At 40.7% G+C, this 12,374-nt stretch overlaps 1 protein-coding gene across 1 annotated transcript in view; it reads left to right on the plus strand.

Moving 5' to 3' along the window:
* The first annotated feature begins 544 nt into the window (after window positions 1-544).
* RPL7 (ribosomal protein L7) overlaps window positions 545-12,374 on the plus strand; it is a 28,354-nt gene continuing 16,524 nt past the window's right edge. Inside the window, exons 1-6 of the mRNA XM_085605428.1 lie at window positions 545-577; window positions 2,848-2,950; window positions 5,784-5,950; window positions 6,994-7,131; window positions 9,795-9,904; window positions 10,149-10,359. Coding sequence (XP_085461554.1) covers window positions 564-577; window positions 2,848-2,950; window positions 5,784-5,950; window positions 6,994-7,131; window positions 9,795-9,904; window positions 10,149-10,357 — 741 coding nt within the window. The 5' untranslated portion in view covers window positions 545-563 and the 3' untranslated portion in view covers window positions 10,358-10,359. The remainder of the gene's footprint in view (window positions 578-2,847; window positions 2,951-5,783; window positions 5,951-6,993; window positions 7,132-9,794; window positions 9,905-10,148; window positions 10,360-12,374) is intronic.

The raw sequence follows: 12,374 nt of genomic DNA on the forward strand, positions 1-12,374 counted from the left end.
CAATCTCTATCTACCCTCGTTTTTCAGCTGCCAATCTCCGGATAGTAACAGAAAACTGAAAAATAAAAAAAAGCAAAAGATAACAACGTAAATTAAGAAGTTTCAGCAAGCGAAATATTAAACAGTCAAACGACGGTTAGTTTGAACATTCCCTTCAGCTGCCAAATGCCGCCTATCTTTCTTAGAAAACAGTTTTGTTTTTATGTTACTTTTTCAGGACTTGACTTCTATCCATAATGTCTTTAACTGATTATTTTTACATCCCGAACACATCCGAGATTACTGAACATTTTATTGCGTGTGTCTCTTACGAACTCCGTGACTCTTTTCAATCATCTTAGTGGCGGATATACGATGACGGTTTCCTGTTTAAGACTTGGGCATCCTTATCCTCACTTACATGGCGGCCACCATTTTGCAACGCGCGGGCTAGACTATTTCTCTTTCCACAGTTCGGGACGACCAATACATAGCGTGGATAGACTTGGCACATGTGAGCTACGTCACCAGCGCTGTTAAGGGCGTCGTGCGCATGCGCGGAGCCCTCTTTTCCGGTGGTGAACATGGCGGGCACAGAGTGAGTTAATTCTGTCCTCCTTTCAATCTGTTGCCATCGGCTTGTACAACATTCCCTAATCAAATGATAACTTTCACCTGGGCTCTGTATATGTTCGCATTCGCTGGGGGATTGTTATTGCTGTAAAGGGAGTTGAAGGGAGGCTAATTGTACGGCGCTGTACTTCGGCTCTGGGAGGACGAATCATGGTGGTTGTGGCCTTTTAGCCGGGACACTTGCGGGATCCTCCCGGTGGCTGTGCGTGCTGGTGCTTTTCCGGGGGCAGCCGGCAAGCCAGCTATCGCGTATACCTTCCTTTATTTTTGTTGAGGAATCTGCTTAGTCCTTGTGTTTCGCCTGCTGCAGAACTATAGATTGGTTTTTAGGTCCAGCACCAGACTGGAGTGTATAGATGTTAATGCATTTATTTATAGTGTCTACTGATTTGGACAGTACACAGGGTTGCAAAAGATGATATAATAGAGGGTTATGTAAAGTTAAAATGGGCCACGGCTAGGCTTTCTAGCCAAAAGTGTGCATTTACATTGGCGGTACGGTGGGAGACATGACATGTGCAGAGAACACCTACTTCCCGAACCTGGCTTGCACATGGTTTTGAAAACTTGTTGTCTGTCCCATGCGAGACCACGCACCATTATTGTTTTTTATACGAAGAAAAAACCTAATAGAAGGTACTCTGTGTATTTTAGCTGAACAATACCTACACTTAGATTTTGAATGGGAATAAAGCCATTCACACCCAGTTTTACAAAAATTGGCACCGCAATAATTTCTGTTCATATCCCTAATTTTCTCGCACAAGTATGTTATTTTTAATTGGTACGTCTTTAGTATTTAGTATGACAGTCTCGTTTTGAAGTTGTGGTTTATTGAACTTGTTTGGTGTGCTTATTGTTTGTAGCTTTATAAGTAATAACCAGATCTAGTTTCCTAATGAAATGGCCTTTTTGTTTTCATTTGATTTTTGTACCGTTTGGTCAGTGTGCATCAGACTTCATAGAATATTTTAATTTGTTCGGATCATCGACGTTTTGTGCAGGTTGTTTAGCAGGTTCAAGCGCATGGTTACTGAAAAGGATGGCGTACAATATCCTTATGTCAATCATTTGCGTTAAATAAATTAAACAAATCAAATAAGCTTCGCACAGGTCACCTTCTTACATTTTTAAATCACATGTTCTGCTCATTACACCAATCTCCTCTCCCAAATTATGGCATGAAGGACGCTCACGTGAGGCTTGACCACTAGAACTCAAACGTCTCCACATGTATGACAATAGCGCTAATGGTGTGATTCGTCCCTTTAAATTTAATACAAAATTACTGTCTCACGTTGGACTTGCACGTTGTTACAATAGTATACTTGAGCGTTGCATATGGCGTGGAGTGCTACCGTCATAATAAATGCGACCTTTGGACACCCACTTAGTATTGTGCTATGTATTTTGAAAAGCCCCTCCGTGCATTGTCACAAGCTGAATACCATACTATATGCTGTAATTTTTTTTTTCTTTCACATTTAAACGTGCCTCTTATAGTTTGAAAACCAGGAATCCTAACCGCTAGACCATATGGGAACCTCTTATAGTTTGGTAGATAGGAACAACAAAATGCAGATTTCATAACGTGTTGAGTTTGTCAGAATACTTTTGACGCTGTCCTGCTAAAGATTGTTTTAGACAATATATGTGTGACCTACTGATACTTATCACAAAGCTTATAATTGTGATGTATGCTGTAACAAGTTCCTGCTTATATTGCAGGGAACCAGGCGTCTCTTACTGGGGGCCTATGTAGATGCTCTGCTTGTTGCATGGCATTGTGCGGTTTAAGAAATGCACGTAGTTAAGAAAATAACACATTTTTCCCACACACATTTTATCCAGAATACGTAATACGTGTTGAGTTAGGAATGACTTGTTTACTAGTTGTGACATTAAACTGTTGGCGCTTGAAGGCGAGTTCTGAATTTTAACTGAGTATGAAACATTCCATTTGGTAGAGTATTCATTTATTGGTTTTACAAGCCTCTTTCAGCTAAGTGCATTATTTGGTTTTTGGAGGCTTATCAAATTTTGTTCGCCTAACGAGGAGTATCTGGGAAAATATACATACACTGTTATGCTTGGAACAAAACATTTTTTTGTGTGTACACCACGACGGACTTGCTTAAAAATATATAAAGATAATGCACTGTACTGTTTCACTTTAGACATTGTACCAACACACGTGAAGAAAGTGAAATTTCATAACTTGTCTTTGTGTTTTAGAGAGAAGAAGTTGCCGTCCGTTCCTGAAAGCCTTTTAAAAAAGCGAAAGGATTATGCAGCCATGAAGGCCAGACAAATTAAGAAGACGGTGGCTCTAAAGAAGGTGGTTATACTTTGTACTCTGACCTGTTTTTTAACAAAATATTTGACATGATTGGTGTAGGTGTAGACCTGTGTAATTGCAACTGTTGATGTTGCATCTTGTTGAACTGATTATCTCAGTCTTGGTTTGATATTGGCATAAAGTTAGAAGATGAAAACGTAATCCATGTGAGTGGATTAATTTCAGTGACCTGTTACTGCTGGTCTTTTAGGAGCTCGGAATAGCAGGAGGACTGGGATATAGGTGTCTTCTTGGGAATCTTTAATTACAGTAATGGTTTTCTGCTACAAGTAATCTGCATTAAATAGATCAATTCGTGAAGCGTTTATGTTGGTGAATTTTCAATAGAAGTAAGCCCTTTTGCAGTTGAGAATTGTAAGGGGCCTTGTTGGCTTCTGGTGTATCATTCCCCCCTTTCCGTTGGAATGCACGATGGAGTATTTCACATTCTGTTTCACGTACATCCTACACAGGTATATTTTTGCTAAAATTTTACTGTATTGGCAAAGCCAAATATTCTGGCATTGAGGAGTTAAATCACATTTATGTGGACACACATGCTAACAGCATTTGTGCATGCCTGTATTTGAATGAGATAAGCACATTAAGCAAGTCCCATTGGTTTTTCTAATGCTTGCATCTGCTGGGTTTATTGGAAGACTGGGTAACTGATGCCAGAATTTTACCCAAGGCCCTAATGGGCTTCCGTAAAGGGTACTAGACAACGAACAGTTTTCATCTCTACTTTGGCTGAAAAATATGCTCTTAAAGGGAGACTGTCCCTTTGTGTTATACGTCGATTGGTCAACAGCGTTTGACACTATAAACGAGGCTGTACTCTGTGAAAAGATGTTTAGATGGAGTTGTCCACTGGGCTTAATAAAGGTGATCATTCAATTACATCAGGGCTTGTAGACTATAGTGGAAGTCGGGTGCAATGTCCAAAAAGATGGGCACTCCCAATGATCTCAGACAGGGGTGCATCCTGGCCTCTCTTGTTCTCCATATATATTACGTTTAAGTGGTGGATAAGCGGTGTCGAAGTGGAGATGGTAAAAGAATATAGATATTTAGGCCTCCTTTATAGTTAAACTTCATATAGACCATCAGGAAGTTCGCTCCAAAGCTATTGCTGGTGCGTTATATATAATCAAACTAGTATTGGGGCATATGTCCATTCAAGTACCATGACAATTAAGGCAAAAATTGTAATTTGCTATTGTATGGTTGTGAGATTATGCCAGCAAAGAACTTAGTGTCTGCAAATTATTGAAACTAATACCTTGAAAACATGGCTGGGGCTGCCCATAGGCTCGAGCTGGGTGGTATGGTCTTTTATTAGGTCTCGCCTGACCCAGTGCATGCGCTGGTCTGGCAAGACTTATTGAGAGGGCTCCAAAAAGTGCTACCAGGCCAGCCTACAGCTACAGTGCGGGTGCGCGCGCTGCACTTTACCGCGAGTTACTTTTACTTTCGCGGCCGCACAGCCGCATTGATGTTTGATCGCGATCACTTTCGCGGCCGCTTGGCATAGCCAATAGGTCTCGCTTTTGGGACCTTATAAGTATTTAGTTATGCAACTGTTGCATGGCTAAACACTTATAAGGTCCCAAAGGCGAGACCTATTGGCTATGCCAATGCTTGTTAGATTATACTTCTTGGATTACATCTGACTCCTACCACCTGAAATTGAAGAACGAGAATTATTTTGTGCCATATTTGTACAAAAATAAGTGCTTTCTTCTTTGCACATATAATGGTACAATTGTATTGTGCACAAACAAATCTGTATTTTGCACAATTTTTAACTATTGTGTCATATACCATATGGTAATTTTTGTATGTTTTTTAGAATAGTTGTCGCTTATGATCTATGTATTGCTCACTTCATAACTGTGCTGTATGTGCCCCCTGATTTTTATGTAGCTAATCCCTTTAAAAAGGCGGGGTCTCTGCTTTATAATTGTATCCAGCACTTCATTGTATTTTTGCACAGCGGTCAAGGAATAGTGTCACAGATGGTTAATCCTGGCTGTATATGGACATAGGAAATCAGTGTATGTTTGGGAATGGTAATTAAGAATTGGTGTTTTTGAATCTTGCGGAAATGCTTAAATATGAATTGTTAGTATTGCTTTATTGGCATGGTATCAAATTATAATTAAAGTAAAGCTAGTGCTTTGTGTTAGATGTCACTTGCTACATTGTTTACATGATTAGAATAAAAAACGCGAGTGCTACATCAGTATCAGATACACCTCTAAACTAACTCCAGACCATGTTACACTAGTCAGAGCTATATTACAAGCATTGGAAAAGGTTAGGGTTTAATGTGAAGCAACATTCGCATGTTGGAGTGAGACTGATGGGAGGGAGTGATAGAGGTGGCTATAATTGTAACTTAGTCCCTTGTGTAGTTGAATATAAGCTTTCATTTGGGTGCAAAAGGTTACACTCAAAACAGCCAGTATTTGGTGAGGAAGAAATAGAACACTGGGCTGAGCCACGATGTGATTGGCGGTTTCAAGTCAATGGCTAAGAGAAATTGGTCGAAGACCAGTGGTTGAGACAGGCAAACCATCATACAAACCTAAAAATTACACCCAGGTTTTTTTTAGTGGTACTGTGACTTGAATGGTAGAGGTACACTGTACAGATACTGGTAATATAACTCACGCGAGCTGAGGATAATTGCAATTGTACCCTATGCCAAATATTAGCTATGTGCTTGGTTACAAGGACAGCTTTTATGACTAATGAGCTTTTATGGGTTTGTGAAGTACTTCAACCTGAGTTGGTATTTTAGACTGTTGCTTCATAATTCTTATTTCAGCTTCGGAAATCACAAAGGAAACTTATTTACAAGAGAGCAGAGGCCTATCACAAGGAGTACAGACAGATGTACAGACGTGAAATTCGAATGAACAGAATGGCTCGCAAGGCCGGCAATTACTATGTTCCTGCCCAACCAAGATTGGCCTTTGTAATCAGGATCAGAGGGTAAGATATCATAGAAAGTGGTCAACACTTCTATGTTTTTTTTTTTCTTGCAAAAATATAGTTGGTACTGAAAGTAATCACCAACTAGCCACATCATTACCGCTATGCATACTGTTCTAATGTTTCATAACTGGTGCTGTCTATATGTGGCTTGGTGCCTGTAAGTGCTAGATTACTCAACACTGTCGGACTAGACACACTGGTCATACTCCATTTTAGGTCTCTCCTTCAGACAGAGCAAGAGTCTGATTATGAAAAATGTATTGTGGACTTAGTGGGCTTACCACCCACCGTCTGCTTACCATTGTTGGCTTCAGTATCATTCATATATGCTTGCTTCCTATTCAGTTGTTTGCCATCCCTTTCTTGTTTGCTCTCTTACCCAGCCCCTCCCCCCCCCCCAGCAGAACAAAACCACCTTCATCTGATTAGATGACTTTTTATACCTTGCACTGCTGACTTTTGGCAAACTTATATATATATTTTCCGTACTTCTTGAGAATTCATGTGTTGTCGAGTTGTCTTTCTCGCCAATGGAGAACAAGTGGAGAGACCAAACACATGGCCGAGAACTCCAGGAGAGCGGGCTTAAGGGGGGCAGAAAATCACATGGATGAGAGCAACATGAGCAAAAAAAAGGGGGCGCTTAAAAAGAAACCTGCATTGGTGAAGCCAGTAGGACTAGCCTATGAAAGCTAATGGCTTTGTAAATGTTTTCAGCAGTGTTGTACAGCAGCATGGCTAAAAGCGATATGACATGACCAGTGCTGGCTGCATCAAACGGCTTTATTTTGCTGGTGTAGTGGAAAGGAGGGCAGTGTAGGAGGCAACACTGAGGAAAGGCAAGTGGGGGGGATAAACACGCACAAAGGAAGGTCTGTGGAAATAAAGCCATATTGTGTGGCCATTGCTGGCCCTGACAGCACTTTTTTTGTATTGCAGGACATGTGCCAACGGGGTGGGGCAATATGTTGGGGAGTGGGGGGAGGAGAAGTTGCATACAGGTACCATGTCTTATGTAAGTTTTTGTTTTCTCTCAACAGTATCAATGGTGTCAGTCCCAAAGTGCGTAAAGTTTTGCAGCTTCTTCGTCTAAGGCAGATTTTCAATGGAACTTTTGTAAAGCTGAATAAGGCTTCAATTAACATGCTGAAGATTGTGGAACCGTACGTTGCCTGGGGGTATGTAGTTTTTATAATACACCATCTCTTCAAACATTATCACTAATCAACATGTACTGTGTAAAACCTCTGACAGTTCTCAACACGACTTCAGATTGATAAACCAAGTAATGGCTGTAGCAGAGGGGCATTGTTGAAGACCATTTAACCTAGTTCAGTTCTAAGGCCTTTCAACGGCTTCTTTGCTGAAAGTTATTTCTGTTGCCCTGTGGCTCTTGAGACTGAAAAGCAGAATGATTCAATTGTCATAATCTTTCACATGAATTTACTTAATTGATCATTTCCTTTCCCTAAAGCCTGTCTATATAATCTCTTGGCCATACATATTTCAAAATGCTAAGAGGCGTTGTCCCACCTCTGTGTCCTTTTAAGGTCTCACCTACGCAGCGCGCATGCGCTGCATAGGGAAGAGACCTTTAGCCGTTGATTCCCTTTTTGAGGCAAAAACGTGCACTCGTTGCATTGCTTTGAATGGCAACGTGTGCACGTTTGGCGATTTCCTTGCGGGGACGAGCGGTGCCATCTGGTAGCAATTATCGCGCTCGCTCCCGCAAGGGAAACGCGGCCTGCTTTCGGCCCGCACTCAGAAACATGCACCCACATACCTGAAGTCTCCTCAGTGAACCTAGACGCTGGATGTGCAGATTTCACAGTGACATGTATGCACAATACCTCATTTTCTGTGATCAATGTCCGCGTCTGATGTGCAGCTTTTAAAGTTGCATGTATCCACAAACTTGCATTTTCTATGTTAAATGTCTAGCTGGGTGTGCAGGTTCCACAGGGACATGTATGCACAAACCATCATTTTCTGTTGAATGTCAGAGCTAAATGTGCAGGTTCCATAATGCTCTACCATAACATGGATCCATAGACCTACATTTTCTACATTGGAAGTTATGAATAGCCGTGCAGTTCCTACATTGGCATGTGCCAATAGACAAGCATTTGCCAATAATGTAATGTCTGCCCTGGAAGGGGATGACTCGCAGGCTCGCTTTTTCCTCGGTGGTGGGCAGCACTGACCCTACAGTCTTTTCAGATACATAGCTCAGTAAACCTGACTTTTCTAAAGTGGGTGGTAGCCCTGCCCTTTAAGTTATTGCATGGCTAGTCATCTAAAGCCCGTAAATGGTATAGTGGTTCTTAGTAATTGTAATGAAGTCTCTACCCCAACCTGAAGTTTCCTAAGTGAAGGTTAGCCCTGATCTTGCAGTCTTATGGATGGGTTTCTTCGTTTTCCTCGGTGGAGGTCTGCCACGGCCTGCAGTCTCTACAGTGCCATGTTTCTATAGACCTGCATGTTCTATAGTGGAGGTTATCCTTTATCTTGCTATCTCTACGTTAATGGGTTTCTACAGACCTGCATTTTTACAGTGGATGTTACCCCATATTGTACAGTTATCTGTAGTATGGGTTTCTTCAGATATGCATTTTCCACAGTGGAGGTTAGCGATGGCATAAACAGGATTAATACTATTTGGGCAGTAGGACAGTGATATCTGCATCACAACTGCCCTTTTCAGTGGCAATGTGAACAAAGAATAGATATCTGGTTAATCTTCAGGACTGCGGTTGACGTAACTACAAATAACTTAAACAAGCAATGTACTGTACCTCAAATAAGGCAGTTATGTGAATATTATTTAGCGTAATTCACATTCTGTTAGTCCTCTTTTTATTTCCATTAAGATCCTCTGCCTGCTCAAACCCCGGTTACAGCAGTTACATAGGTGTAAATGCGCGCATGCATGATCTTTCTGCACCAAATTTGCTCTTTCTAGCGTTCGGTGTAGCTCGGGGCTTGCATACATTGAACAGAATGTTAGTCCTGCCTTTTAACAAAATTAAAACCACTATAGGGACAATAGTTGGACAGAAAACGAATTACTCTATTTTCACATAGTCTGTAGTAATTGAATAGCTTTGCCATCACTGGCAGCACAGCAACCAGGATAACGTGGTGCATGGTTAAACACTTGAAAGGTCCAAAATGTGAGACCTATTGGCTATGCCAATGCTTGTTTTCCATTTCTATGCCTTTCTCCATAGCATCCTTTCTAGATATCTGGCTAAAACATTTAGCATCTTGAATTTGAAAAATTAGATTAATATCTAAGCCTATATTGATATACTTCTCCTTCCTGTTCAAATTCATCATCCCTAGCAGAGATATTATGCTTGTACTCCAGTCTTAGCTGAATTACCAAAATGCAGTGGGTTGATGGCAATAAACATCTAGGCTAATATAAGACTGTACCATCCACTAATTCTTGCGTCTGGTTTGGCTAAGATGGTGATAGCTGTACCTTACCTTTTGAAGCTGTTAATTGTAAAAAGTGAGAGTTGCTTAATAACTATGCCTCAAGAAGTCAACTCTTACCGTTTTAAATGCTTACAGAATTGATTTTTTTAGGAGAAATAAAAGCATTTTGGCAAAAACTACAGGTTCGATTAATTAAAGTGATAAATGTGAGTAGCCATTTCATTCTCATGCGCCTTGATCAGATTTAGTGGCCAAGCCCATTGTACCTGAATGAACGTAGATCTTTGTGTTTACCGATTTCTGCAAAATTGTTACCTCATTTATTTAGGCTGGAGGTTGACATATGTGAGCTTTACATCAGTCTTCTTGGGTTTATATAGGTCTATTTTTGTTTCAGGTATCCCAACCTGAAGTCTGTACGTGAGCTGATCTACAAACGCGGTTACCTCAAGATTAAAAAGCAGCGTATTCCCCTGACTGATAACTCTCTTATTGAGAATCAACTTGGTAAGCACACACCTGGATTGGGAGGCGTGTGATGTAATCTTAATGGGCTAACATGTTAGCTTTTTTCAGATCCTGAATATTGAGATTCACTCCCTGGGTTATTTTTTTTTTAGAGCTAAGCCTACTGGTGCGTGATTTAAAGTTCAGTCACATAGGTCCTTCCTTAGTGCTTATATCTAATTTATTCACATAGTTATTTTATCTACTGTGCCAGTTTTTACATGATGCTTCCTTCTACTATTAGGGACTTGTGGTATCATCTGTGTTGAAGATCTTATTCATGAAATTTACACCGTTGGCAAGAACTTCAAGATGGCCAACAACTTCCTGTGGCCCTTCAAGTTGTCCTCCCCAAGAGGTGGAATGAAAAAGAAGACTACTCACTTTGTGGAAGGTGGAGATGCTGGTAACAGGGAAGACCAGATTAACAGGCTCATAAGAAGGATGAACTAATGGTGAGTCCTGGTCTTTGTGTAGTGTTGAATTTCTTACATTTTTGTTCTATTGAGTACATATAGTGTTTGATTAAATGTAATTAGGGTGGCATTTTGTACAAATCATTGCTTGTGATAAAATGTGTTTAGTGGCGTGGGCCACATTTGTTTTGGCATTTACAATTGGAAACGAGGATGGTAAACTGTACCTGGGTAGTTTGTATTGTCAATCAGTTCATGTAAACAACAATGGCTTCATTAAGCAAAGCTTATATTTGCATCATTTCATGTAGCATTTTCTTGCGTATGGAGCTGTGTATAGAATGCTACACTTCACACCACTTGGTTTTGTGTTATCATAGGCAGGCATATTGCTTTTGGTAGAGTAACACAAAATATAGATGTCAGTTTGTCTAAAAGTGCTGTAAACTGTAGTTCATGGACTAAGAGGAAGGCGAGATCTAGCATTGGTGGTTACTTATTTTTTCTTATAATGAGAAACATTGGCTTACCTGGACACGCTGTATGATATGTTATAGATGTGAAGACTTGAACCTTGCCAAACCGTTACTGTTGAAACGCGCTATCTTTTTAAAAATCCTTCTGGGCTCTAGACATGGCTGGTTTACAACTATTGCACAAGACGCTTTTTAAGGAGAAAAGCAAATGACCGATCTTACGATCGTTTTTTAGCAGTATCGTTAGGAAAGGCCCTACTCACTTGAGGAAATACTTAAGCAACTATTTTTCCTACACACATTCCGATTGATCGTAAATATCGCAAACAAGCTAATGTGCCACGAAATCTGTGGTCCTTGTCCTGCAGCAAGCATATCAAACGAAGTCGGTTTGTGAAGGGGTTAGGAGTTTGGGGTTGGTGGGAGTTGTTGCATAATTCATTGAGTTTTAATTTAGTGTCTGGTGTTTTCTACCGCATAGTTGCCTCTAGAGCGGGATCCAACTCTTAGTGCATAGGTCATTGTAAAACGTAGTAAAAATGTAATATGCCTTTGATTGAGATGTCTACCTATGATTGTATTTAAGCCTGTTGGGTACCAAAGCACTTTCAGAAACATTAGCATCCTGCACGTGTTTAGGTTTTTATGTTGGCCAGAGTTCAAGCGGTTGCTTGTATTTTGTTGAGTTTCTAATATTTTATTTTTTCAAGAATGGTCATATTGGTTAAGCAGGTGGCAGGGTTGGCATGTGCTCAATAAAATCACAAAGTTTGGAGTACAGTTCTGAATTATTTGGGACGGAGAATAGTCTGTTCCTACTCTAACATTATGCTCCTATGTGACTTACCTGCTGCGAAGAGCAGGGCTTGGGGTAACGTTCCTGGGAGACATGGGGCAAAGAGTGCCTGTAAAACATGTTTGTTGCAGGAGCTACTGGTGAGTGCCGACAGCTTCCTTTCTGGAATTCATGGCTTAAGTTTGATAATTTGACCTACCTAACAAGTGAGAGGCAAACTCTTGGTATAGGGACATATACTCTGAATTGCCTCACCGCGACCAACCAACTCTTGCATGGCTAGATAAAACCTTAAACCTGTTTTATTCATGCAGAAGAGGGCATGTGTTTATCTTGTCTTTTTTGGATGTCTAGCTTGGGGCAGCGGCTTTTATAGTGCACATAAGTGAAAAGAGACTAATCGGAATATCCAACTTATTTGACCAGCAATTCTTAAGGTGCATCCACATTACTGCATATTAAAGATGCAATTGTTTCATCTTGTGGAATGAAACTTCCAGATTTTCCTTTGTTATTGGTGTAGTCCTCCTCAGTCTGCTCAGTCACATTTCCAATGAAGCTTGAGCAAATGGGTGGGTTTTTGGGTCTTTCTGTAGAATAAACCTAGCCCGAGTTACTTGCACCACAGTTATTGACCCTCATGTGTCTGGTACGGAAGCACATTGCCACTTAAAACGCAGAATGATTTTGAGGAAGGAAGAGGGTTGGGTGTACAGTTCAGCGCAGGAAGCAGTTGGGATATGTTTTTCTATAAGCATCAATGCGCCTGGGAGTTTTCCCGT

The sequence above is a fragment of the Triturus cristatus genome, chromosome 5_1 (genome assembly GCF_964204655.1).
Source record: "Triturus cristatus chromosome 5_1, aTriCri1.1, whole genome shotgun sequence".
NCBI lineage: Eukaryota > Metazoa > Chordata > Amphibia > Caudata > Salamandridae > Triturus > Triturus cristatus.